At 52.3% G+C, this 26,323-nt stretch overlaps 2 protein-coding genes across 18 annotated transcripts; one reads left to right on the top strand and one right to left on the bottom strand.

Moving 5' to 3' along the window:
• Positions 1-1,078: 1,078 nt before the first annotated feature.
• Positions 1,079-9,144, bottom strand: FTSJ1 (FtsJ RNA 2'-O-methyltransferase 1). 12 transcript variants are annotated; one of them, XM_070067016.1, is made up of 14 exons: positions 8,903-9,144; positions 8,544-8,756; positions 7,991-8,149; positions 7,637-7,706; positions 7,440-7,530; positions 6,760-6,838; positions 5,252-5,304; positions 5,103-5,156; positions 4,914-5,016; positions 4,738-4,821; positions 4,111-4,208; positions 3,809-4,006; positions 3,599-3,642; positions 1,079-1,873 (listed from the first exon to the last, which is right to left on the bottom strand). In XM_070067016.1, exons 3-13 carry the CDS (start codon positions 8,109-8,111, stop codon positions 3,604-3,606), a joined length of 990 nt encoding a protein of 329 aa, XP_069923117.1. In that variant the 5' UTR covers positions 8,112-8,149; positions 8,544-8,756; positions 8,903-9,144; the 3' UTR covers positions 1,079-1,873; positions 3,599-3,603. The 12 variants fall into 12 exon arrangements, with proteins under 12 accessions (XP_069923117.1, XP_051683040.1, XP_008270793.1 ...); XM_051827080.2 differs by having other exon boundaries at positions 4,111-4,214; positions 8,998-9,075; XM_008272571.4 differs by having other exon boundaries at positions 4,111-4,214; positions 8,903-9,061.
• Positions 9,145-15,416: 6,272 nt separating this feature from the next.
• On the top strand, positions 15,417-25,421 carry SLC38A5 (solute carrier family 38 member 5). 6 transcript variants are annotated; one of them, XM_008272349.4, is made up of 16 exons: positions 15,417-15,539; positions 15,901-15,957; positions 16,042-16,117; positions 16,682-16,797; positions 16,894-16,967; positions 18,100-18,183; positions 18,319-18,397; positions 20,989-21,071; positions 21,351-21,409; positions 21,505-21,642; positions 21,838-21,917; positions 22,867-22,967; positions 23,239-23,354; positions 24,133-24,277; positions 24,369-24,472; positions 24,990-25,421. In XM_008272349.4, exons 1-16 carry the CDS (start codon positions 15,517-15,519, stop codon positions 25,089-25,091), a joined length of 1,437 nt encoding a protein of 478 aa, XP_008270571.1. In that variant the 5' UTR covers positions 15,417-15,516; the 3' UTR covers positions 25,092-25,421.
• Positions 25,422-26,323: the final 902 nt, after the last annotated feature.

The raw sequence follows: 26,323 nt of genomic DNA, 5'->3' as shown, positions 1-26,323 counted from the left end.
TTAGTCCAGGTCTCCCACACAAGGGGCAGGAATTCAATGCCTCGAGCATCATCATTTGTGCCAACCCAGGGTCTGCATTGACAGGAAGCTAGAATCAGGAGCTGGGAATCGAACTCAGGTACCCCAGATACGGGATATGGGTGTATTAACCTCTAGGCTAAATGCTTGCTCTCAGAATATTTTAAAAAGTGCACGTCTTCCTGTGTGTTCACATACACAAGCATGAGGGTACTTCAAAAAGTTTCTGGAAAGATGGAATCAGTAGTTTATTTTGGGGGCCGCCATTGCCACCTGCAGAGCCAGCATCCCATATGGGCACTGGTTCAAGTCCTGGCTGCTCCTCTTCTGATCCAGCTCTCTGCTATGGCCTGGGAAAGCAGTGGAAGATGGCCCAAGTGCTTGGGTCCCTGCAAACATGTGGGAGGTCCAGAAGAAGCTCCTGGCCCCTGGCTTCAGATCAGCACAGTTCTGGCCATTGCGGCCAATTGGAGAGTGAACCAGTGGGTGGAAAACCTCTCTCTAACTCTGCCTTTCAAACAAATAAATCTTTTTCTAAAAGAAAGTTTATTTTGGGGCTGGTGCTGTGGCATAGTAGGTTAAGCCTTTGCCTGCAGCGCTGGTATCTCATATGGCTGCTCCTCTTCTGATCCAGCTCTGCTAATGCACCTGGGAAAGTAGTGAACTATGTCCCAAGTGCTTGGGCCCCTGTGCACACGTGGGGGATCTAAATGAAGCTCCAAACTCCTGGCTTCAGCCTGGCCCAGCCCTGACTTTTACAGCCATTTGGAGAGTGAACCATGGGGCTAGCATTGTGGCATAGTAGGCCAAGTCTGCCTGCGGCACCAGCATCCCATATGGGTGCTGGTTTGTGTCCTGGCTGCTCCTCTTCCAAGTCAGCTCTCTGCTTATGGCCTGGGAAAGCAGTGGAAGATGGTCCAAGTGCTTGGGCCCCTGTATCCATGTGGGATACCCAGAAGCTCCTGGCTCCTGGCTTTGGATTGGCTCAGCTCTGGCTATTACAGCCATTTAGGGAGTAAATCAGTGGATGGAAGACCTCTGTAACTTGGCCTCTCAAATAAAAATTTTTTAAAAAGTTTATTTTGATGCAAACGAATTGAAATCCATGCAGTCTTCTCATAATATGCATTTTATACAACTTTTTGGGAAGACTCCTCATATGCATGAACCTCAAAAATTTTTATGCCAAAATAAACATATCTAATTCCACTTCCCATGAACTTTTTGAAGCACCCTATACACTGTATTACAATGGGAACCCACTATACTGAAATTTAATTAATATGAAATTGAAACAAAATTGGGGTGCAGTAACATATGGGGCTTCCTTTTTAATTAGAACACCGAATTATAAAATCTGCCATCATTCATAGCAGTGACAAATATGAAAAATATTGTCATAATCCTTCAACTGTAACATAACATAAAGAAGGGTATTTTGTGTCAGTGAGAAAATCACAGGTATTGCTTTTCCTATTGTGACTTGTTGCCAGCATTCCTAACTGGGAACCAAGCTAAATTTGAGTCATTCAGGAAAAATGCGACATTTTCCTCCATCAAATTCATGGATACCCTCATTTCTACCCAAGTGAAAAGTCTCTGCTGTAGGAGGGAGTTGTGGACATAATTAGGACACCCCTGGAGAGGTATGGACAAGAGGCGAAGCCTCAGTCAGGAATTTGAGAGACTCGTGTTCTGCTTCTTTCCTTGGCGTCTTTGTGGTGACCATTGCAGATTCCAACATGTGGCTTGCTTGTTCGGGCCCCATTGATGACATTTTAAAACTAGGTTCAATTCAAGTTCTGGCTTTCCTGATCACGAGCAGCTTTGGTGTTTCTATCAGCTTGCCAGCTCACTGAGGGTGAAAGAAAAAGAGTGTCAAATAAAGATGTATGTTCCCACTTTCTTCTATAATCATCGTTCATTAAACTGCTAACATTTTTGTGACCCTTTCCCCTGCTTTTACAGTGAACTGTAGCAGACAGAAAGCAAAAATGCATGGAACATAAATTCAGTTGCATGAGCGACTGCGCTAAGGCATTCTTTTGTGTGTAGTGTTCCTTTGCACTGTTCCCAGGGCATTTACCACGATTTGGTGGGGATACAGAGTGCTGCTAGGAACACTGTAGCACTCAGTTCTCAGGAGTGGAAGAGGCATACACACAGCTACCATAGATAGTGGTTAAGTTTCCACATTGGCCACATCTTTCCACTTCCAGCAGTGTATCAGAGGATCCTAATTGCTACACATCCTTCCAACCATTCAGTGTCATCCATCTTGTTAGTTTTAGCTTGCATTTCCCTGTTGAGCAGATTTTCACCTGCTTACTGGCCATTCTCATATTTATCTATTCATTTGAAAGGCAGATTGACAGAGACTGAGAGGTCTTCCATCCACTGGTTCACTCCTCAAATGGCCACAACAGCTGAGGCTGAAGCCAGGAGCCAGGAACTCCTCCATCCAGGTCCCCCAAGTGGGTGACAAGAACTCAGGTTAAGTACTTGAGCCATCACCTGCTGCTTCCCAGGCGCATTAGCAGGGACCTGGATAGGTTGCAGAGCAGCCGAGACCCAAACTGGTGCCCCAATATGGGATGTGAGCATCCCAAATGCTGGCTTAACCTGTTGTGCCACAGCACCTGCCCCTTATTTTCATATTTTTTCCTTCCTGATTTATAAGTCCTCTTTAATATTGATACAATAAACAGAGCTTGTAAACACCTTTTCCCAGTACAATTTGCTGCTTCAGTGTTGTTGTTGTTGTTGTTTTTTTAATAAGGCATCTACACATGGATTCCTTCCTTTGCCCAAACATTAACCAGAGAGGTCTTCCACGACAGCCATGGAAATACTACAGACATTGTGCCTAGAATTCTTGACTCTCTCTACCCTGCTTTTTTTCTGTTTTCCATATCCCATATTCTTTTTACTTATTATATATCAGGGTACTTCAAGAAGTTCACAGAAAAATTGATTTTAAAAGGGAAGTTTATTTTGGCACAAAAACTCGTGAAATCGATGCATGTAAGTGGTCTTCAAAACGTTCATGGCGAATGTGGGTTTCTGAAAAAACGAGGCATAGATTTCACAGATTTGGGAGGCACCAAAGTAAACTGATATTATTCCATTTTCCCATGAGCTTTTTGAAAGATGCTCCTATATCAGAAGGAATAAAGGATATATGTGTGTGTGTGTGTGTGTGTATATATATATATATATATATACATTTATATATTTCTCTCTCTATATATATATAGAAATGCAAGCTGTGTAGTGTCTGTGCAAGCTCAGGTGTTCACAGGTTGCCTTATGGTTTCCTGCCTCTTGCACAAATCAGCAGCTCCACCAGGGCTGAGACCTGTGCCTCTTTTGTTCCCTGCTCTATTTCCAAACCTGGAACCACAACGGGGCCCACGATACGTGCTCAACATTTACCAAATGCCTCAATTTGTGCAATGCTTCAAGTAGTCCCTGGCACACCTTAGTAAAAAGTGTGGTTGACTAAAAATCTTATCAGTTGGTAGAGAAAGCGCAAAGGTGAAATTTTAACTGAGTTCAAGGGGCCCTCACTCAAACTTACCCACGTTAATGTGAACAGTTCATTTCAATTTCATTATCTTCCATCTACCCAAGAAAAAGAAAAGGGATTCAGATATTTGGCTTAATCTACTGAGTCTTCCAGTTACTGCGAGGCAGGGAAGAGAATCTCGGCCCCCAAACCACATGACTGGGGGCAGATGGAGGCACACTGGGCAGGGGTTGATATGGGCTCAGAACCCCATTTCCAGACCTCGGGGGCCAGCTGGGTGTGGCGCTGAGGGGCAGCCAGGGGCTGGGACAATGCGTCCGCTCTGCTGATGGGGCAGTCCTGAGGGCGGATCTCCTTGGCTAGCCGGCCAGTCTTCTTCAACACGCAGGCCTCTTGGTATGGGGGTGCGATGGGGGGCTGGGTGGGTGGGGTGTACTTGTACTCAGAGCCATCCTGTAGCTGCAGGGATGCAAGACATGGGGAGAAGGTGAGGACCTGGGAACCTTTGGCAGCCCCTCCCCCCATTCCCTCCACACCCACCCAGCGGTCAACTGGGCACTCACGTCCAGTGGATAACTGCGATCCGAATCATAGGCGCTCAGGTCCCCACAGGTCACAAAAGGCACAATGATGCGGGTGGGTCCATCCAACTGGTTGAAATCTGGGTCTTAGGAACAGGCAGAAAGAAACTCAAGACAGGGCCGGGATGCCAGGAGCCAGGCGTGACTCAGGCTGTGACATGGGTGTCAGGTCCTCCCCACATACCCACCGGCCTCTCTCTGGCATGCGCCCAAACCCCACCAGAAAGCCTTCACCCCTTCTAAAACACCTGCCGTTTTCTCACAGCCTCTATGTCCACCTGACATTCTATTATTTGCTGCCAGGAACTTGTCTCATTCTAACGTGAGCTCTATAAGGGCGGGTGCTTGTCTCATCCTCATAGGGGTGAGGTGGAAGACCCCGTGTGGGCCACACTTCCACGGAGGGGTGAGATTTCCATCTGGGGTGTGGCTGGAGGGACAGAACTGTCACCAGCTCTGAGAGTAGCTGCCCTTAGTGGACTTAACTGGGCTCAAGATCCCGCTGGGACAAATCACCCAGAAAGGGCAAGAATAAGGGCTCTCCCGAAACAGGTTACATAAGGGGGGTAGCGTTTCTCCCAGGCTGGGGCCCGGGGCTCTGGCTCTCACCGTACGAGTGGTCCAGCAGGGGCTTGCTCAGGTCCGGCTTGAAGCCCTCAGGAGGGTCGTAACCCTGGCAGACAGCAAAGGCCTCTGGGGGAGGAATGTGGAGGGAGGGTGGGGACTGGCTGCCACCCCCACAGCCCCAGCATCACCTGCGCCTGCCTGCCCCGCCCCTCACTGACCAATGCTGGAGTTCCGGCTGCTCTTGGGCTTGGCACAGAGCACGCTGGAGAAGAAGATGCGCAGCTGGCTGTAGAGCAGCGTCACATCCCGGCCTCGGAAGATCTGCAGCGGGCCGAAGCAAGGAGCACGGGGGTGAGGGCGGCCGCGGGGACCTGGCGCTCCACTCCGCCGGGATCCCCGACACTTACCTTGGCCACGAAGCAGCCCCCTGGCTTTAGGACGTGTGTGGCAATATTCAGAGCCTGTGGGCAGGACAGACAGCTGAGGCTGAGGCGGAGACAGCTAGCAGGGGGCCAAAGGAGGGCGTGCGTGGGGTGGGAGGGTCAAGGTTACTCACTGCTAGGAGGAGCTGGGCTTGCATGTACTCATCTACGTCATGGAGGCCAGTTACTGTGGTGAGAGGGACAGTATTAGGGGGCGTGTCCACTTCTCCGCAGCCTCTGGGCTCGCTGCTGCTGAGGTCCTTGAGGCAACCCCAGCCTGCCACTGGGCGCACAGGCTGAGCTCCCAACCCTTAGCTGCTCCTTTTACTTCTCCCAACCGCCTCACACGCAAGCAGCGTCACTTCCTTCTGCAGCCCCCACTGCTCCCCTGAGCCCCAGTCTCATCAAACGGATTCCCCATCTTCCATACTTCAAAAACCAACCTCCTCAGCTTCCCTCCCAAACCCGCTCCTTCCAGGTGATCAGGCCCCAGACAATGGCCTTTGACCTCCCCCTCTCCCAGGTCCTCTCCTCACACCCACATCCCAGCCACTATCAAGTCTTCTCTCAAAAGATCTCCTGAGGGGCCAGTGCTGTGCATAGCAGGTAAAGCCGCAGCCTGCAGTGCCGGCATCCTATATGGGCGCAAGTTCGAGTCCCAGCTGCTCCACTTCCGATTAAGCTCTCTGCTGTGGCCTGGGACAGCAGTGGAAGATGGCCCGAGTCCTTGGGCCCCTGCACCCGCGTAGGATACAAGACCCAGAAGAAGCTCCTGGCTCTTGGCTTCTGATCAGTGCAGCTCTGGCCATTGCAGCCAGTTGGGCAGTGAACCAGCAGATGGAAGACCTCTCTCTCTCTCCCTCTGCCTCTCTGTAACTCTTTCAAATAAATAAATCTTTAAAAAAAAAAAGATCTCCTAAATCATTCCTCTCTACCACTGCCATTGCCACCAGCACTCACCCAGACCTGCAGTGGCCTTGTCTCCCCCAAGGCCCCTGCTGCCACCCTTGCTCCTCCTCCTACTACTCACAGCGGCCTAAGGGGTCCCGGCACAGCTGGGGCCAGGCACAGTCGTACCTCTGCTCACAACCCTCTCATGGTTTTCTGTGAACTCTCTTCTCAATGAAAACACCAATGCTCTCACCATGGCCCGCAAGGCCCTAGAGGCTCTGTCCCCTTGTCACTCCCCCTCACTCTGTCCCAACCACACCAGAACTCCTTGTTGATTCTCATACAGACCAAGCACCCCCTCGCCTCAGGGCCTTCGCATGGGCTAGAACTTTGCTTGCATGGCTCTTCCTGCAGGCAAACCCATGGCTCATTCCCTTGCTTCCTTTCAGTCTCTGTTGGCAAGCCAGGGAGGTGTTGCCCATCTAACTAGGTAACCGGCACTCCGGAAATGTGTGTTCAGTGGAAGAACGAATGAACAGAAAATGGAACTGTACAGGTGCAGAGATAACAGAGGGAAGGGCGGGCAGCAGGCACAAAACTTGAAAGGGTAGGGGAGAGGGCAGAGGCAGAGAGCAGGCAGCAGGGGTGGGGAGAGCCCCGGGGTACCTGAAGAAGTAGGAGATACAGAGGATGACACAGCTGGGAGCCCGCCTGGACTTCCATCTCCCTCTCCCCCCGGCCCAGTGCTTACCATCAGGAGCCCCGTCGCACACCACTAGGTCTGCAGGGCAGCCCTCAAAATGCTGGATGATTTCCTTGGCAGTGGACAGCTATGGAGAGGGGGGGAGAGAGAGAGAGAGAGAGACAGAAAGTGGCCCTAGGGACTTCCGCCATCACTCTTCAATTTCACCTGCCCATGGTCCCACTCCCACTCCCAGGGTCAGCCATATTCTCAGACTTTGTCCAACTAAGCATGCGTTTCTTTCTTCTCTTCTCTTTCCTTCTTTCTTTTAACATTTGTAAAACTGCAGTGTTGGTAGGGAAATAGTTTGACACATAATATTTGGATACAATTATGGTCTCAAAGTATCATATCACATAGTAACATGGCAGCTATCTTAGTGTAAGTACAGTCTATTTATATAACCAGGAAATCTGAGAACACATTTCTCAGAAGAAATCTCCACAATTAAGCAACATATGACTGCAGTTTTTAAGACTGAGTTTGATCTCTGGGGATCTGGTCTCATCCGTGTTACTGTGCATACAATGCACTGCTTCTCTCTCCTCTCTCTGCTGACTTTCTCAGTCTGTTTCTCTGCCCTTCTCCCCATCTCTTTTCTACCATTCTGTCTGTCTCCCATTTTTCATAGCACCCGGGAGGGGGCCTTTAGCTAGAACACACCCCAATACCCTCAGCCATGCTCTCACCTGGGTGATGTCCCCTTGGATCTGGGTCACACCTGGTAGCGGAGCCATGGCTTGCAGGTCCACAGCCACCACTTGGCCAGACCCTTGGCCCCTAAGGACAACACAGTGGGCCCATGTTAGGCCAGTGTGTAGTCCTAGCTGCCCTTCCCCCAACACCCACTCTTGGGGGCCCCCCAGTCTGGGCTCCCCACACTCACCCAATCTTCTGGCTCAGCACCTGGCTCCAGCTGCCTGGGGCTGCACACAGGTCAACTGCCCGTGTCACACCTAGACACACAGAGTCAAAGGGCATGGGTAAGCTGTACCCACCTCACCAACCTGGGGTCCCTGCAAAGTTCACCCCTCTCTCTGGGGAGCACCCACATCTCTGAACTGCCCAGGTCCTCTGTCCATCATCCTTTCCTGCCCATGTCCCTGTCCTGGAGTCCTTCCAAGTCAGACCATCTATCACAGGGAGCTCTGGAGACCTAGCCCACAGCATTGTCCCCACCCCCCGTGTCCTCCCCCCTCACTGTCCCCCCGCCCCCTGTGAGTTGTCACCAGCTAGGGACCTTTAAAGAGCTGGAACTCTTCATCCAGCTGTAGCAGTTTGAAGGCGCTGCGGGCACGCCAGCCATTCTCCTTGGCCAGGCGGTAGTAGACGTCTCGCTTGTCTTTCGAGGTCCGTCCCATTTCACACCAGTCACCAGGTGGCTTCTGCTACCACCTCCCTGTGCAGGGCGGAGAGAACCACACACAACAAAGTGGGCTCATCTGACTCACCCACATGACAACAGCCTTTCCATGAAGGTGGACCATCCCTACCCCCCCATCCCTCGGATCACATCCTCATCCATGTCCCGTTACCTTTCAGTTAGTTGCCCACTCTCCCACTCCGTCGTTAAGCAATCAATGGGGTGAGCACGTCGACTACAACACTCCTATCAGCCCCCGCTGATTCCCAGGTAACACCCCACCAGGCTTCTAAGACTCTCACGACCACAAAGCCCCTGACTCCAGTGGGACCATGAGATCCTCCTCAAGGCAGCTCCGCGGGTATCTGGGCTGTTGAGTTCCCATGCTCCCTGCCGCGCACCCCGCACGCTCGTCCCTATGCGGACAAACCTTGGGTCTGAAGCCCACCAGGTAGCAGCCGCCGGAACTGTGCAGCTGCAGCGCTCAGGGCGGTCCACGCTCCTTCCCTGGCCGGCGGGACAGCGTAGACGTGCCTCCACACTCTCGGCTTGGAGCTCCGTCCTCGGCACCCCAGGGGCCTACCTTAGCTTTCCGAGCGGGGAGAAGCGGCAGGAAGCAGGCTTGTTCGCCTGCAGCTCAAGCCTTGGTAAGAGCGCAAACAAGTGAGAAAAGGTAGAGCTTCAATTTGTGTCCGCAGCTGCCCTGAACGCCGGTCTCACATGCCTAGAAGTTACCGCGACCGGCCAAGCTCGGCACAGCGGAGAGACCTGGACCCAACCTGAACGTACAACGTGTGTCCCGTCATCTTGGGTCGACGTATCGGAGAAACGCGAACTGCTGTTCCCAGAATGCAACGGGCACGACAAAAAAAGATCTAACTCACGCACGGCGTGGCTGAAACGTCGCGAAGCTTGAGAGCTGATTCTTTGTTCTTTTGTTCCAAGGCCAAGTTCGGTTTCCTTCCTGGCCCCTCCCTTCTCGGATCGTGCAGGTCGGTCGTCGAGCCCGAGGACTACATTTCCCAAGATGCAACGAGAACGATGACGCCCATTCGTTTTACGCGTGGCGCGAAGCGAAATAACCGCTGGGGGCGTCCACGCGACAGTAAGGATGGCGCGTGGGTGAAGTGCGCCTTCGCGCGGAAGCTACTGTTCCGCGTTTTCGAATCCCACTTCGCTAATTAGCCGAACTGCCTGAAGTTTGCTAGCTCAGAGCGTTAGTTTCCCCATCTGGAAAATGGGGCAAGTCGATAGTACACATTCGATGCCGTTATTGGGAGGATGAAATAATTATAGCGTACCGCACTGTTTGGCTTTTTGTATTTCTCCGTTCTTTACACATTTTTGACTGCTGCCCCCACACTCATGAAAAATCTAGACCCAGCGCATAAACATGGTAATGATATAAATGAATTAATAATAATGAAAACATCATAGCATTTACTGTGTGCTAGGCACTATCATAAGTGCTCTCTTATGTGCTGGTAAATGGTTAACCGACTTTCGGGAAGGGAGGCGCTGGTTTCTAACATTTTCCACTTCCCATGGTTTACATAACGATCATCTTGTCAACTTAGCAGTTACCAACTGCGGTCACAGAACACGGAGATACAGGAAAAGCACCATTATATAGTACTTCCACCAGACAGCTAAAATACAGTAAAAGCACCATTATATAGCACTTCTACTGGACAGATAAAACAGGGCTAAATGACCTCAAGAGCATAGTAGATGTAGTGAAATCCGGTTAGCTAGGAAGTGGTGACTTTTTATTACTTAAAAATCTAATTCATTTAATTGTAGGTTGACATTATTTCATTTTTCTCAATAACTAACAACCAGTTTGCAAACATTCTTGAAAACTGAACAAGCAGTCCCTGCACACCTGTACAACCTGGCCCCAGCACAGTGCTCAATTCTTTACTTCGTTCACTCTTTTTTTTTTTTTTTTAATAAATAAGTCCTTTTTTTAAAGATTTATTTATTTATTTGAAAGTAAGAGTTACACAGAGAGAAGGAGAGGCAGAGAGAGAGAGAGAGAGCGAGTGAGAGAGAGCTCTTCCATCTGCTGGTTCACTCCCCAATTGGCCGCACTGGCCTGAGCTGCGCCAATCCGGAGCCAAGAGCCAGGAGCTTCTTCTGGGTCTCCCGTGCAAGGGGCAGGGGTCCAAGGACTTGGGCCATCTTCTACTGCTTTCCCAGGCCACAGCAGAGAGCTGGATCAGAAGTGGGTCTCGAACCGGCATCCATATGGGTTGCCGGTGTTTCAGGCAGCTGCTTTACCCGCTATGCCACAGCACCGGCCCTGGGTGTATGCTAATATTGTATGAGCAGACATGCTAGTATTTGTATACATTTCCTTACTAAAATAACTATGAAATATATTCACGATGTAAGTCCATAATGTTGTCTCAGGTGGTGATGAAAGCTATAAAGAATACTAAAGGAAGATGAAAGGGGTGGAGAATAACAGAGGGGGTTCAGTTGCTGTTTTGGAGGACGCAGTCCGGGAAGCCTTGTCCAGAGGGGGGAATTCTGAGCTCAGACCTGAAGGAGGGCGCCCCGTAGGAATATTTGCAGGTAGTGCTTTCCAGGCAGAAGGAGCGGCAAATTCGAAGGCCTGAAGTGGAGCTGAACGATTGAGTCCTCATTCCTCTGCCCGCTGAGCTTCACGCGTTCTGTTCCGGTCACTGCGGCTTCCCGGCGCTGGGTACGGGGCCTGGCGCACAGCTGATGTTCAGTCCGTGTTTATGGGCATTCTGCTTGCCTTCTTTCCTCGGTGCTGCTTCTCGTGGTTTTGTGGGGGCCGTGGGAGGCGGACACTCCGGAAGGAGTTGCCTGAGACCAGGGAAGAAGCCAGAGCTTTGTCAGTGGAGCTTGAAGGGCTGTGGCCTGCTGGGAACCTGCTGCCCACCCCCACCCCACCCCCCCAGCCTCGGAGGTGAGCGAGTGTGAGATAGGAAGGGTTCAACCATGCCAGGTTTGGGGGGGGGGGCGGGGGAAAAAGCCATGTTTGTTAGCGAAATGGTGCCGTCTTATCTAAAGCGCCATCTTGGGCTCTGCTCCAGCCACCACCGTGTACGCTAGGTTCAGCCTCTCCAGGACGCAGCCTGGTTTACTGAGTCAGGTGACTGAAAGGTGGTAACCCCACCCCCACTCTAACAGATTCGCTGTCCCTATTCCCCCATCCCTTGTTTATAACAAGGCCTGTTTCCCAGCCCAGGGCCCCCACTCCCACCCCCACCCCCCTTGAATAAACCCTTCCCCCTACTCTGGCGTTTGGTGTGTTTTGTGGTGGGCTTACAATGTTCACCCTGTGGGATGCTTCCCACGTCCTGTTTTCTTGCCCGTTCACAAAGAGGATGTTTAATTTTTAGCAAAGAAACCTGCTTCCTCCAGAGGGACCCAGGGGGTTTGGGGGGACAAGAGCCAGGCTCTGAACTCTCCAGGCTCTTCCCGAAGAAGGGTGTCGGCCCAATAACTCCCACCCGGCACCCCACCGAGTGTAAACGTTGTCCTCCCCGCAGCCTCCCCAAGAGGCCAAGGAGGGGGAGCTGCTCTCTGGAGCTGGAAGGGAAACTCAACAGTTATTCAGTGGGGAGCCCACATGAAAGCAAAGGGCTGAGTCAGATGCCAAAGGCAGCCAAGTGGGGCTTTGCTGTCACAGATGGAGAGCAGTTGCTGAAGTCACAGATGCGCTGTTGTCCCAAGTGCTTTCCGTGCACTGCCTCTTTCCCGTAGCCCTGGGAGTTGGGCGTTATTTTGCCCTTGAGGGAGCAGAGGTTTAGGAACTTGCTTGTGGCCACAGAGCTACCGAGGGGGTGTGGGGGGGAACCCAGCTGAGAACGCTTTTGCTGTGGCTGCTTTGGTCAAGTTAGTCCCTCTCTGGAACGCTCTTGAGCCGTGGGCTGGCTTTCATAAACACCGGGGTCTCTCTGGACGAGCTGATAAGAACCCCACATGAACTTTGATAAGCTGCATGGGAATCCCAAATGACACTCAAGCATTCTCAAGCCGCTTTGTAACACCGGGCAGAGCCTCTGGCCCCAGGCACCCTCACACACATCTGGACCTTGTGCAACCAGCTGCCCCACACAACCCAAACCCCACTTTCCCTTTCTTTCTCTTTCTACCAGCATAAGCTGAGAACTTGCTATTTTATTTGTCTATGTATTTATTTGAGAGGCAGAGAGACAGCAGGAGCTCCTATCTGCTTGCTCTGTCCCTGAATACCCACAGCAGTCCAGGCCAAAGGCAGGATCTGCCAGCTGGGGACTCAATCCGAGTCTCCCGTGTGAATGGCAGGAGCTCACTTACTTGAGCCATCACTGCTGCCCCCCGGGGTCTGCATCAGCAGGAAGCTGGAGTCAGGAGCTGGAACCAGGACATGAACCTAGGTACTCCGATATGGGAAGTGGGAGTCTTAACCAGTATCTTAACTGCTAAACCAACCACCTGCCCCAACCACGTAACAGAGCTACAGCGTATAGAGCTAAATGAATGTTCGTTCTTCTTCTAGAAGGGCTTCCTTGGCAGAAATAAAAATAATAATGATAGTAGTATGACACTTGGTAGGTGGCGTTTATTAAGCATCTGCTATGTGCTGGGCCGTGTTGGAGAGCCAGGGGAGGTTCTGGGAGGGGAGGGAAGCGGTTAGAGCAGGAGGCTGTAGCTGGGAGGTGGTGGAAGAGGATAGGGAAGCATCTGTTTTTCGTACTACGTGTAGTCTAGTTGTTTGGACAGGCCACTTCAGAATTTTCTCGAAATGTGTGTACCTGCCTGGCCCCTCCTCCTCCTCTTTTAGCCACCTGGGCCAAGGCCTTTGCTGACAGGTGTCTTTTTCCCTGGCCAACCTGTAGCACAGATGTGTAATGAGTCTGAGTGGGGGAAGGGCACCAGAGGAGAGAGAAAACAGAGGAGGCAGGGGCGGGGGTGGGGGTGGGGTGGGGTGGAGAGAGCTGCTGAAGTGTTTGTGTACCTGTGAGCACCCTGAGTGTTTCTCATCCGCCTGTGCATGTTCTCAGCGGCAGCCATGCGCATGTGAGCTGCCTGTGTGGCTGCCTATGTAACGTGCCTGGTTGTGTCTTCTCTCTGCAGCTTCCTACCCAACTTATGTGTGGCAACTTGTATCTCTCCGGGGTTGTGTGTGGGTGTTGCTCAGGTGTTTATGTGTCTCCTTTGTAATGCTTGCGGCTGATGCGTGTGTTTGGGCATTTGTCTCTCTTCTGCGTGTGTGTCTTTCTTCCCTGCATGTCTGCTACCATGTTTGTGTTTCCCCGATGAGTGGCTGCAGGTATGTGCCCTATGGAGCTGTCTTTTGGTGCCACTGTACAAGTTCATGGCTAGCATCCCATATGGGTGCCAGAGCGAGTCCCACTTCTGATCCAACTCCCTGCTGATGTGCCTGGGACAATTAGTAGAGGATGGCCCACATGTCTGAGCTCTTGCTACTCACGTGGGAGATCCGGATGAAGCTTCTGGCTCCTGGCTTCAGCCTGGCCCAGCACTGGCCATTGCAGCTATGGGGAGTAAACCAGCCGATAGAATGTCTCTCTCTCTCTCTCTCTCTGTAATTCTGATTTTCAAATAAATAAATAAATAAATACTATTTTTAAAAAAAAGTTCAGGCAAATGGAATTAATGGAGAGGATGCCTTTCCCACGAGCTTCTTGAAGTGCTCTCTTATGAATACTATTTGGGCCCCCATTTCTTCTTCAGGCAACCTTAGGTGTATTTTCTAGATCTCCTCTGTGCAAGGAGAGTAGGTGTGCTGTATCTTCCTGCATTTCTTGTGTATGTGCCTGTATACACTTTCCTTGGATGTGTCTTCTCTGACTAGATTTGTCAGTAGCTCTGGGTGTACACGGTGGGCTGCAACCAGATGCCTAAATGCAGTTGTGCGTGCCAGTGACCTATCTGCCTGGGAGTGCCTCTGTCTATGTGACCAGAGCTGTACCTGTTCATACGCGAGCCTACCGCGCACCAAGCTATCACGTTAGGGTATGTTTCTGGAAGTTGGCCTCTGGAGCCATCTGCACCTGCAAGTCTGTGTGGTGGGGGAGTTGGGTGTACAAGACTGTGTGGCCGGTGAGTCTGTGTGTGAGTTTCCTGTTGGTTCTCTTCAGCTTGGCTGTGAATGCGTGGGTGTCTGTGAGTCGACAGTGTCTGGCTGTCTCTCAGTCTGTGGACGATAAGGTCTTTGCCATGATCAGCACTCTGTGGCTGGGCGTGTGACTGCCCTGTGAGCCTAGGCTCTCCATATGCAGTGAGGAGTGCAGGTGTGCCCCTGTCAATCTCTACATATGCCTGGGAGTCTGCCTGCACGTTTGCTCTCACTCACGTGCAAACCGTGTGAGTGACGGTGAGTCTGCCTCCCACCTCTGAGCCCCTAGATGGGGCTGTGCTGGGGCCAGTGCTGTAGCTGTGATCCCTGAGTGTGCAGGAGACTCTCTCTCCTGCTGTGGGGAAGTAAACAGCCCATCCCTCACCCTCCTCCAGCTGCATGTGGGGTAGGGTCATCTAGAATCGCTTTGAAGCCCTAGCCAGCTTCTGGCTTTTCCGGGAATTCTGTGCTCCCTGTTGGGGGTGGGCAGGCAGAAGAGGGGCCTGGACAGATGCCTCTTGTCCACCTGGCCTTCAAGTAGCCCAGTGAAGTTGGGGCCAGACCCCAAGTCCACCCTGTGTGACTCCCTGTAGGGGACATGTGCCTTGCCTGGGACAGACACGCCTGCCCAATGCCTGGATGGGAGTGAACAGACAGACCCCCAGATAAGACAGACAGAGCATGGGGCCCCTCAGTTGGGGTGTGGACAGGCCCCACCCCGTGCCTGGGCTGGAGACCAGGACTCTGAGACGCACCCAGTTTGCAGTGTGCACACTCCCCACCCCACCACACCCACCTCCTTGCCTCCCCCTGGAAGCCCCCAAGATTCAGGATCCTCTCCTGGCTGGGCTGACTGAGGTCTGCCTGTAATGGCCTGGCAGTATCTACCCCTGCACCTGCCCCACTGCCATCCCCAGGCCTATCAATCCACGCCATCTGTCCCGCTGCCTGAATCTGATGTTCTCTGCCTTCTGTCTTTTGTCCCTCTGTCCCTTTGTCCCTGTGGCTGACAGCAGTTTGCTGGAGTCTCTGAGCCTGCCCCCCTTCCCACTCCCAGCCCCTTCAACAGGTTGCATCAGTTCTGGGCTGCAGGGCCAGACGGGGAGGAGGGAGTGGGGGGGGGGGCATTAGAAGAGGTGGGGCAGTCGCGCTGACACGTGTCCTTGCAAGGAGTAAGCGGCTGGCCACGTAGTGATGGGGGAGGGAGGAGGGGAGGGCGCGGGGGACAGGAACTAAAAGGACAGTGCCAGAGAGGCACTGTGAGTCTAGGGTCCGGGACAAGAAGCTGTCTCAACTCTGAATGGACATCTCGTCTGCCGTGGGGTTGGTCTCTCTGGGTCTTTCTTTCTCTTTCTCTTTCTCTCTCTGAAGATCTCTCCCTGCCCTCTTTGCTCTGTGTCTGTCTGAGTAACTCTTGGCGGGTTTTTTTTCCCCTTCTGCTTTTCTTCTCTCTCCCCAGTCTCTTTCTCTGGTGCCCCTCAGGCTTGTCTTTAACACTCACCATTTATTTCCCTTTCTCTCTCTTCCCTCCCTGTTCTTGTTTCTCGGGCTTTCCACCTGCTTCTGGGCTTTTATATCTGCTGGTCTCTGTGGGGCCTTTTTCTCCTTCCTGCAACACTTCTCATTTTGTAGCCCTCCTGCTCCGTGTCCGATCCCCGTGCCCACCCCGTGTCTCTGTCCGCAGGATGGAACTGCAGGATTCAAAGATGAACGGAGGAGCCCTCCCTGCCGATGCTGTGGGGTGAGTCAGGGATCCAAGGAGTCAGGGGCAGCGGTGACGGTTACCTTCTTATCAGCCCTACTTGTATTTTCCTGCCCCGTCCAGCCCCAGTCAGGAACATGAGGACTTTCTGCCCAGCGATGATCCTGTCCCAGAGAGGAAGCCGGTCCAATTCATGGATGTGAGTGATCCCCACATGGTCTGTCCCAGCTGCACCTGCCCCAGCTCATCTCCCAGACTAATCCAGCTGTTCCCCTGCCCAGCTAGCCCCCTGCCCAGCTCTTCTCAGCTTCTCCCGTTTCCCAGGTACTCTCTCTCTAGCTCTCTCCCTTGCTTAGCTTCCTCCCGCCCTGGTTGCTCCCCTGGCTCCGTGCCCGCCCTCCCCAGTGGCTCCTCTCCATTCGTGCTGGGCTCTAGCTCCCCCCAGCTGCTCTTCCTCCTCAGCGGATCTCTGTCCACAGTGATGGTTTTGCCTTCAGTAGCTGTTCTCCCCTCCCCTGCCCCTCTCCGCATCCAGCTGCTCGCTCCCAAGTTTCTCTTCCAACTTTTGCCTTTCCCAGTCTCCGTTTCCCAGCTTTTGACTATCTGCAACTCTTTTTTTTTCCCCTTTTAGCCTCTTGCCCTCTCTCTCCCATGGCCCTGCCTGGGCTTCTTCCCCCGTGCAGTCTTTCCCTGGCCCCAGCACTGGCCTCCTTCCCGAGTCTCCCCTCTCCATGTGTGTCCGGACTTTGCCTCTTGCCTACAGTTTGAGGGGAACACATCATTCGGGATGTCAGTGTTCAATCTCAGCAATGCCATCATGGGCAGCGGCATCCTGGGGCTGGCCTATGCCATGTCCCATACAGGCGTCATCTTCTTCCTGTGAGTCCATGGGTGGCCTGGGGGGGAGGGCCCCGGGTGTTGGGGAGGGTGAGTGGAAGGCCTGGGGCCGAGTCTGAGCTGTGCCCTCTGCCTCAGAGCCCTGTTGCTGTGCATTGCCCTTCTGTCTTCATACTCCATCCACCTCCTGCTGACCTGCGCCGGTGTTGTAGGTGAGACCCAGAGCCTGGATCCCAGTCCCCACCCTCATCCTTTGGACCCCAGACTCTAGACCCAGGTCTGGAGCTCAACCCAGGTCCTGGACCTCAGACCCCAAACCTCACCCGAAACCCAGATTCTGGGTATACCACCCAGACCCCAGATCCCAGACCAGCCAACCCCAGACCCCACACTTGGTTTCTTGAACTCCAAACCCCACACTGAACCCTGGCCCCCAGACTTTATCTGGAATCCTGGATTCCCAACTTCACCCCTCAGTCTGGTTATGAGACCCCATTGTCCAGGCTTCCCCGGTCCCAGACCACTCTACCTCTGCCCCCCGAAAGCCAGCCCCACAACCCTGAGACACCCACTCCTCAGCTCCTGACTTCCCTAATCCTAAGCTTCATGCCCACCATGGTTTTAAGTCGCTCCCTCGCCCGCGAAGGAACAACACCACTCGCAGTTTCTCGGTCTTTTCAGACTTTATTCTGAAGTGAAAGAAGAAAAAGCAGAGACAGAGTACTAAGGAAATTACAGAAGAGAGAAAAAGAGAGAGAGCGAGAGAGAGCGCCCCTGCACAAAGCCACATGGCTTATATATGCGCAGCGACCAATCGAAAGCACTATAGAGTCCATGCACACAGCAGTCCAATCCGCGAGTTGTTCACGTGAAGGGCATGCATGTTCTATCCAATCAGCTACGGGATCACGCGGGAGGCATGCACCTCGTTGCCATTTTGTTGTTTACTTCTTTAGTAGTTCCTTTCCCTGCCAGCGCCATCTTGGTCACCCTGTGGGGGAGAACGACATCTCGCTCCCTTTGTTCCCCTTGTGGGAGAGCGGCGTCCCGCTTCCCACAGTTTTAGTCCATATCCTGGCTCCAGGATCCCCACTTCCTACCTCTCATTCCCGCCCTTCTCCCCAACTTCTGTTACCTGGCGTCAGATCCCACCACCCAGACTCTACCTCAAGTTCAACCCTATCTACTTAAGCATCACTTCCAGTCCCCATCAGCCTGCCCCAGTTCTCCCAAACCACAAGTCCCTAGGTCCCAGCCCTTCTACCCTCCTCCCATTCCTCACCCTTGTCTTGGCCTTTTGCACCCACAACCCGTTGCTTCTTGTTCCCCCTCCTGGCATCCGAGCCTATGAGCAGCTGGGACAGAGGGCATTCGGGCCTGCAGGGAAGGTAGTGGTGGCCACCGTCATCTGTCTGCACAATGTTGGGGGTGAGGACTCTGGGAGGTGGCGGTCAGCTGGGGGAAGAGGGTGGGGTGAGGTGGGCTTCCCCAGGCTGGGCTGGCAAAGATGGGGTAAGGGAGTGAGGGGAATCCTTCTGCTTACACCTCCCCCATCCGCACCAGCCATGTCCAGTTACCTGTTCATCATCAAATCCGAACTCCCCCTGGTTATTGGCTCCTTCCTGCCCATGAGCCCTGAGGGGTGAGTGAGCAACACCCCTTGGCTGATGCACAGACCCTTGTGTCTGCTTGTGAGGTACAGCTGGTATCTTCAACTCTGTGTGTCCAGCTGATACCCAGGTGTTCTATTTTGAGGCTGTTGGGCAGGCCAGTTGGGTCAGACTGATTCCTGTGTATGGTGATGCCAGCAGTGTGTGTGACTGTTGCTTTGACTGTAGCAGCCCAGTAGGCCATGTGCTGATTCTGTGATTGCTATTCCAATCGCTTGTGGCTGGCTCTGCATGTGCAGTGTTCAGTGATGCTGTGAGTGTGTGGCTGTACATATTCAGTAGATGGGGACTCTACCGGTGGGTTTGATTTAGTGACTGTTGCACTGGTTGATTCTCTCTGGCTGGCTGTATGATTGACTATAACTGTGTTCTGTTCAGTGTGATTCCAGTGTATGTGTCTGACACTTGGTCACTCTGACTGCCTGTCCAGCTGATTCTGTGACTCTGATTCTGGGTGCATCAACCTTGTTGATCCTGTCTAGTTCTGCGAATGATAGCTGACTCCAGTGATGTGTATGCGTATGTGTGCGCACACCAGTGGACTGTGGTACTGACTGTGCCTATAACTTGCTCTGATTGTATGTGACAAGCCACCTCTATCTCTATATTTGGTTCAGTGACACTTGTTCTAGAAAATTCTCTGGCTTTGTACATGTGATTCCTGTGCCTGTACATATATGTCCTCTGTTTATGGTTGCAGCCATGGATGTTTGGTTGTTGATCTGCTCTGTGCATCCTGCTTTGTGTTTGATAATGGGTTCATCATGCTGGCTAGGTCTGTATGCTTACTTGTGTATGATGAGACTACAGTTGTGTGTGTGTGTTGTGTATGTGTGTGTGTGTGCATGTGCGTGTGTGTGTGTGTATGTGTACATGCACAGTATACTGTGGTGCTTTTGCTCCAACTGCAAATATCTAGTTGCCTTTGTGTGGTTAATCCATACCTGTGGTTGTCCAGAGGCTGAGCCTGACTCTGGTCTCATAGACTTTGCATGGGGTGTATGTGGCCCCCCCACCATTTGTCATCATTTTAAAGCCTATTTATTTATGAGAGAGAGAGAGAGAGAGAGAGAGAGAAAGCTCTAGAGAGAAAGCTGTCATTCATGGGTTCAATCCCTAAATGCGTGCCACGGCCCTGGGCCAGGGGACAAAGATGGGAGCCTGGAACTCAATCCAGGTCTCCCACATGGGTGGCAGGGGCCCAACTACTTGAGCCATCACTGCTGTCTCCCAGGATTCACGTTAGCAGGAAGCTGGAGTCAGGAGTAGAGCTGAGTATTGAACTCAAGTACTCTGATATGGGACACAGGTGTCTTATCTGCTAGGCCAAATATCCCCTCCCCCATAATATTAACAGAGGCCTTTCTTTTTGTCATCTATGTGTGTGTCTTGTTAGATCTTTGACCTGATTCTGAGACCATCCAGGTAGCTGACATGTGACTTAGTATGTCTAACTATTATCATTACTTCCTACTGTATATAGGGCTAATGGTACTTCATTGGTCTATTTCTTAGTAGCTATGTGTATGAGATAGAAAGAGAACATGTGACAGCATGGAACATAGCAAGCATTCAGTAAAATTCTTTTGAATGAATGAACTGTTATTCAGCTGATTCTGTATTAACTGAGTGTCTTGCCTATGTATTTCCCTCCAGTATCTGTACAGAATCCCACTGTTTCTTTTTTGAAATATTTATCTACTTTGTTTTCATATATGTGAAAGTGAGGGAGGGAGAGAGGGAGAGAGAGAGAGAGAGAGAGAGATTTTCCATTCACTGGTTCACTCCCCAAATGCCTGCAACTTTGGCAGAGGCCCAAGCACTTGATTAATCATCTGCTGCCTCCCAGGATGCATTAGCAGGGAGCTGGAGTGGAAGTGGAACAGCTAGGACTTGAACCAGCACTCCAATATGGGATGCCAGTGTTGCAATCAGCAGCTTAACCTGCTGCACCACAATGCTTATCCCCCCACTGTTTCTTTGAGCTTGGTTTCAGCAGGGTGATCAGCCATCTCATTCTGTTTCTATTTCAGTCTGTCTTTGTCTGTGTGGCCAAATCAGCCTAGCTACTTTCAGGTGTCCTGCAAACCTTGAGCTGTTTAAATGTGTGTTTCTGACTTTTTTGACTGACTGCATCATTGCCTGTTCCATAACAGATTATCTCATTGTTGTTCTACTTGTCTGACATACCAGGATCTTGACTCACGCTATCTTTGTGTCTGGCATCTTGTATTGGGCTGATTTTAACATCGAGTCTGACTGCTTAGAGGTGTTTGCTCATCTGATTGTGTGTCCTGTTGCAAATCTGATGGTGACTTTTATCTCCCTATGCACATGTTTTCCTCTGCATCCTACTGGTGGTGTTGCTCAATCGGTCTGAATGTTGCTATCTGTGCTGTTGTGCCACGTGTCACTGTGCACACCTGAATGGTTTCTAGTTGCAGTATTAGCTCATCTCTTTGTGAGCGGGAATCTGGGTGGCTGGCTGACTGTTGTTTTGTGAATGAGTACCCAGTAGTTTTCTTTGGCCACAGCCGGTCACTGTGTTTTCCTGTCTTCTCAGGGACTGGTACTTGAAGGGCAACTTTCTCATCATCATTGTCAGTGTGATAATCATCCTGCCCCTGGCCCTCATGAAACACTTGGGTAAGAGATTTCCTGGGGTGGTCATTGGAGAGTGATCTTAGACAGAGGGGAGTGCCCTGAGAAAATCCCCGTTGTTGAGGGCTGCGAAACAGGAGAGGAGAGCTTCTTTGATGTGAGATTTAAAAGATTAGTAGATGTTTGCTGTGGAGGGGAGGCTAGTTCAAGTGGAAGTAGAAGTTTTTGCAAAGGTAGTGGGGGTGAGGGGACATTGCAGGGGTTTGGGGTTTGCTATGGTGGGGGTCCTTTGATTTCTGAGGCTCTGTGTGTTACTCCTTGTAGGTTATCTGGGATATACCAGTGGTCTCTCTCTGACCTGTATGCTGTTTTTTCTTGTTTCGGTGAGTCAGAGAAAAGGTTGTGCCAAAGTGCAGATAGAGTTTGGGACACTGGGGTGGAGCCCTGTGACCTCACTTTCCCACTTCCCCACCCTCAGGTCATCTATAAGAAATTCCAGATTGGCTGTGCCGTAGGCCGCAATGAGACAGCAGTGACGAGTGAAGACTCCCCAGACGTCCCTAGGCAGGGATTCAACATCAGCTGTGAGGCCCACATGTTCACAGTTGACTCTCAGGTGGGTGGGCAGGCCTCAAGGAGCTTACACCACTCCCAGACTCAATGGCCCTGGCCCCTAGTGCATCCCCATCAGAGTGCGGTCAGGTATTGGCCAACAGGGACTGCCACGTGTCTGATATGGAGGGCAAGGGGAGGGCCAGGAGGATGAGGAGTGGCTTCTCTAACCCACCGTGGACTCTGATCCTATGTGCAGATGTCCTACACGGTTCCCATCATGGCTTTCGCCTTCGTCTGCCACCCTGAGGTGCTGCCCATCTACACGGAGCTCTGCCGGTGAGTGGGCAGGCAAGTGGCCATGCATGCTGGGCCAGCCAGGGGCAGGGTGGACAGTGATGGTGTCTGACAATCCTTACAGTCATCTGGGGGCTGTCAGCTTCATGGTGACTATGTTGTGCCAAGGGAGGGCTTTGGGCTAGCCAGGGAGCCTTGGGGGACTCACCATAGTGAGTGTTTACTGATTGGAACTGAAGTGGTCTATCATTTTTTAAAGATTATTTATTTGAAAGACAGAGTTACAGATAGGCAGAGAGAGAGAGAGAGAGAGAGAGAGAGAGAGAGAGAAGCAGAAGTCTTCCATCTGCTGGTTCACTCCCCAAATGGCCCCAATGGCCAGAGCTGGGCCCATCCAAAGCCAGGAGCCAGGAGCTTCTTCTGGGTCTCCCCCATGAGTTCATGGGTTCAGGGACCTAAGGACTTGGGCCATCTTCCATTGCTTTCCCAGGCCATAGCAGAGAGCTGGATCAGAAGTGGAGCAGCCAGGACTTGAACCGGCACCCATATGGGATGCCAGCACTGCAGGCAGTGGCTTTACTTGCTATGCCACAGCACCAGCCCCAAGTGGTCTATCATTTTAACATTCAGTATGAGTGTCAATGAGCAGAGTTGGGAGGTAGATTGCAGATAATGTGATGGAGGGGGCAGTATGTATGGTGAGGGTGGGGAGACAGACATGGACTAATGGACAAGGAGGGATGGATGGGAAAGGGGAAGCAGGGATAAAAATTGGGGGGGTGGTATGGATGACTAGACAGAGAGGTACAGTGTGGGTGGTCAGATGCAAAGGAGAAACAATGGTGATCAAATAGGGTGAGATGTGGATGGACAGAGGGAGGTGGCTTGGCTAGTCACACAGGGGAGGTAGAGGGTGGGAGCTGGTTTTGTGGGACCTAGGCCAAGTTAAGGGGTCTGGGCATGACACTTCCATGACCTCTATATACCTCAGGCCCACCCAGCGCAGGATGCAAGCTGTGGCCAATGTGTCCATTGGGGCCATGTTTTTCATGTATGCACTCACAGCGACCTTTGGATACCTCACCTTCTACAGTGAGTGGGGCCAGCGCCAAGGCTGGTGGCAGGGGGTGGGGAGTGGTGCTGGGGTGGGGATTAGGCAGAAGGTTAGGGAAGGAGCCTCTGAGCTTTTTCCTTTCATGACCTTGGACTCATCAGTTTCTTAAGGGAGGATGCACGTCATGTGTATAGATTTAGTCACTGTGTAGATTTTGTCACTGTGTATGTATCTTTGGGTTTCTGGGACATTAGTCTGGGTACTCCCTCCAAAACCTGCAATGTGTGTCTCCCCTGTGTCCTGGTTCAGGCAGCGTGGAGGCAGAGTTGCTACACATGTACAGCCAGAGGGACCTGCTCATCCTCTGCGTGCGCCTGGCTGTGCTGGTTGCCGTGACCCTCACCGTGCCAGTTGTTCTGTTCCCTGTGTGTGGGGGCGAGGGCAAGCCCACGGAGTGGGGGACATACGTGATGGGTGGAAGGCGTGGGTGTGCATGTTTGGATGGGGAGTAGAGCTACAAATGGATGGATGGATGGAAGCAGAGATGGACAGACAGGGAAGGCAGAGCTGCCAGGTAGACAGAGAAGACTAAAGTGGAGATGTCTCCAGACAGAGTGGGTCGGGGGGACAGGTGGACTGTTGGAGGGAGGAAGCCCAGATGGATGGCTAAACAGAAGAACAAGGCAGGGATGCTCAGCCAGAGGGCAGAAGCATAGCTGGGTGGTCAGTTGCAACAAAGAAGCAGGGATGGGACAGAAAAAGTGTAGAGGTGGAAGTGGTGAGATGTAGGAGGGACAAGGCTCTCAGAGGGGAGGCAGGAATGATTAGGCAGAGAAAAGATGCAGAGGTAGACAGATGGCAGGCAGCTACGGGATGGACTCAAACTGGGTGGAAGGCTGGGTGGATGGTCAGGCACGGGGGAAGTGAAGATGGTGAGAGAGAGGAGGTGAGGCTTTCAGACAATGGGTGGAGGCACAGATGGACAAACAGACAGAAGGAAGAGACAGGAATTGTTGAAGGATGGAGGCAGGAAGCTCCTTCAGATGGTGGAAGCACAGTTGAGTGTTTTGACATGGTGGAGCCGGTGGGAGTCGGGGGGGGGGGTAGGGATCTCACATAGAGGGTGGAATTGAAGGCAGATGATCACATTGAAGGGGGCAACACTTGAGCCCTGACCCCTGCTCTACCCTACTCTGGCCACAGATCCGCCGGGCCCTGCAGCAGCTGCTCTTCCCAAGCAAAGCCTTCAGCTGGTTACGGCATGTGGCCATAGCCCTGATCCTGCTGGTTTTGGTCAACGTGCTTGTCATCTGTGTGCCAACCATCCGGGATATCTTTGGAGTTATCGGTCAGTGTCCCCACCCCAGTCCCAGATCCCAACTAACATGGCCTTGTACCCAAGCTCACATTGTCTCCTGCACATTGTTCTGGTCCTCCAGGGTCAACCTCAGCTCCCAGCCTCATCTTCATCCTTCCCAGCATTTTCTACCTCCGCATTGTACCCTCTGACACGGAGCCCCTCTTCTCCTGGCCCAAGATCCAAGTAAGCATTCCAGAGGGGGTTAGGGAAAGACTCCACATTTGGAGGAGGGAGTGCTTGCTGCAGGATGCCTGGGAATGGGAGGAATGTTCTTGGTGGGGGGTGCGGAGTGGGGGCAAGGGAAGAAGGAATGGCCAGGAAGAGGGACCTATGGTCTGGAAGAATGAAGGTGGTTGTCCTAGGGAGGAGCAGAATAGTCAGAGCACCACCAGGGTCCGGGAAGACGGAGAGAACATTCCAGAAGGGAGCATTCTCCAGACAGAGGGAAGAAGCGCTGTTGGGAAGAGCCTGAGCCCATCTAGGAGGGAGGATGGAAGGGAGACTCCGGCGGGGGGGGGTGGGGTGGGTGGGGGTGTTCTGGGTTCACAGGAAAGGGCTGCTTTAAGGAAGGAGAGGAGCACCAAGGTCAGGGACAGACGGGCTCCCCTGGAAGGGGCGGGGGGCTTGAGGCACATTCTCAGGAGGAGCTTGAGTGGGGCGTCCCAGGCAGCCTCATCTTCACTCTCTCTCTTGCCTGCAGGCTCTGTGCTTTGGCATCCTGGGGGTCCTCTTCATGGCCATCAGTCTAGGCTTTATGTTTACCAACTGGGCGACAGGCCACAACCACATGTCTGGACACTGACCATGCATGGCTTGGGTCCCTGTGCACGTGTGCAAGTGTATGTGGTGGGGCAGGGGCACTCTCCAGGGACCCTCCAGCCTGGTGTGTAGAGGTGGCTGGTTCCCATTAGTGTGGCTGTCTGAGGTGAGAGACAGCAGAGGTGTCCCTCCTCCCCAAGGAGCTGAGCTTGGATCACGGCTCTAACCCCACCCCGATCCCTAACCTTACGGGGGGAGAGAAGGCTGGGTCCTTGGGAAGCCCAGGCCCAGTCCTCTCCACCTCCTCTTGTCTAAAGCTTTTCATCAGGATTAACCTCGGGCTAAAGAGGAGAATAAAGATGCTGAAACACAATCCTGGCCTCAGACTTTTGATCTTTTCTGAAGATTTCTTGGAGAAGCCTGTCTGGGTGCAGGCAGGGGACAGCTGAGGCTCTGGGAGTAGAAATGCCCACTCTCCTGTGTGCACTCACTTCTCCACTTCTTCAATAACTGGCTTCGGTAACCATGTACGAGAACCTCCTGGGTGTCAGTGGCTGGGGAGACAGCAGAGAATGTTGTAGGTGCTAGGGATACGGCTGTGAGTGAGGCAGACAGGAGTGCCTTGACCTTGACACTGGAGCACAGGAATAGGCAAGCTATGGCCTGCTGCCAATCTTCCTATGGTGCTTGAGCTAAGAATTACCATATTTTGAGATAAAAAAAGAGATCATTTTGTGATCCTTGGAAATTGCATGAAATCCAAATGAAGGCTGAAGCCAGGAGCCAGGTGCATCTTCCAGGTCTCCCACATGGGTGCAGGGGCCCAAGCACTTGGGCCATCCTCTGCTGCTTTCCCAGGTGCTTTAACAGTGAGCTGGACTGGAAGTGGAGCAGCCAGGACTCAAACCAGCACCCATATGGGATGGCAGCATTGCAGGTGGCGGCTTCACCCTCTATGCCACCACGCCAGCCCCTTCTGTGAACTTTGTGAAGGCCCTTTGTACGGCAGTTGACTGTAGCTGGTTAATACTATATGATCCTTGTCTCATCCTTCTTCATTGCTTATTGCCACTCTACTGAAACTCAACAAGCCTGCTTCTTATTAATAATGACAACCTGAAATTTCAGTGCCTGGCCTTAAAAAACACAAGTCTTCATATTTATCAAAAAACACTGCAGGGAGATGAAGATGGTACACCCCCCCCTCCCCGCCCCCCACACTCCTGGCAGATAATCTTGTTAGGTGAACTTGATGGAAGAACCTGTTAACACTTG

This window comes from Oryctolagus cuniculus, chromosome X, assembly GCF_964237555.1.
Source record: "Oryctolagus cuniculus chromosome X, mOryCun1.1, whole genome shotgun sequence".
Taxonomy (NCBI): Eukaryota; Metazoa; Chordata; class Mammalia; order Lagomorpha; family Leporidae; genus Oryctolagus; species Oryctolagus cuniculus.
This window is presented reverse-complemented; position numbering and strand designations above follow the sequence as displayed.

Excerpts from the sequence above, each read along its gene's own strand:
- FTSJ1 (XM_051827080.2), bottom strand. The coding sequence starts at position 8,111 with ATGGGACGGACCTCGAAAGACAAGCGAGACGTCTACTACCGCCTGGCC. Across the intron at positions 5,017-5,102 it reads GGGGCTGCTTCGTGGCCAAG|ATCTTCCGAGGCCGGGATGT; the intron begins GTAAGTGTCGGG and ends GGCCCGCTGCAG. Across the intron at positions 4,007-4,110 it reads ATCGCAGTTATCCACTGGAC|CTACAGGATGGCTCTGAGTA; the intron begins GTGAGTGCCCAG and ends GCATCCCTGCAG.
- SLC38A5 (XM_051826886.2), top strand. The coding sequence starts at position 15,517 with ATGGACATCTCGTCTGCCGTGGG. Across the intron at positions 21,918-22,866 it reads ATCTACACGGAGCTCTGCCG|GCCCACCCAGCGCAGGATGC; the intron begins GTGAGTGGGCAG and ends TATATACCTCAG. Across the intron at positions 22,968-23,238 it reads TGGATACCTCACCTTCTACA|GCAGCGTGGAGGCAGAGTTG; the intron begins GTGAGTGGGGCC and ends GTCCTGGTTCAG.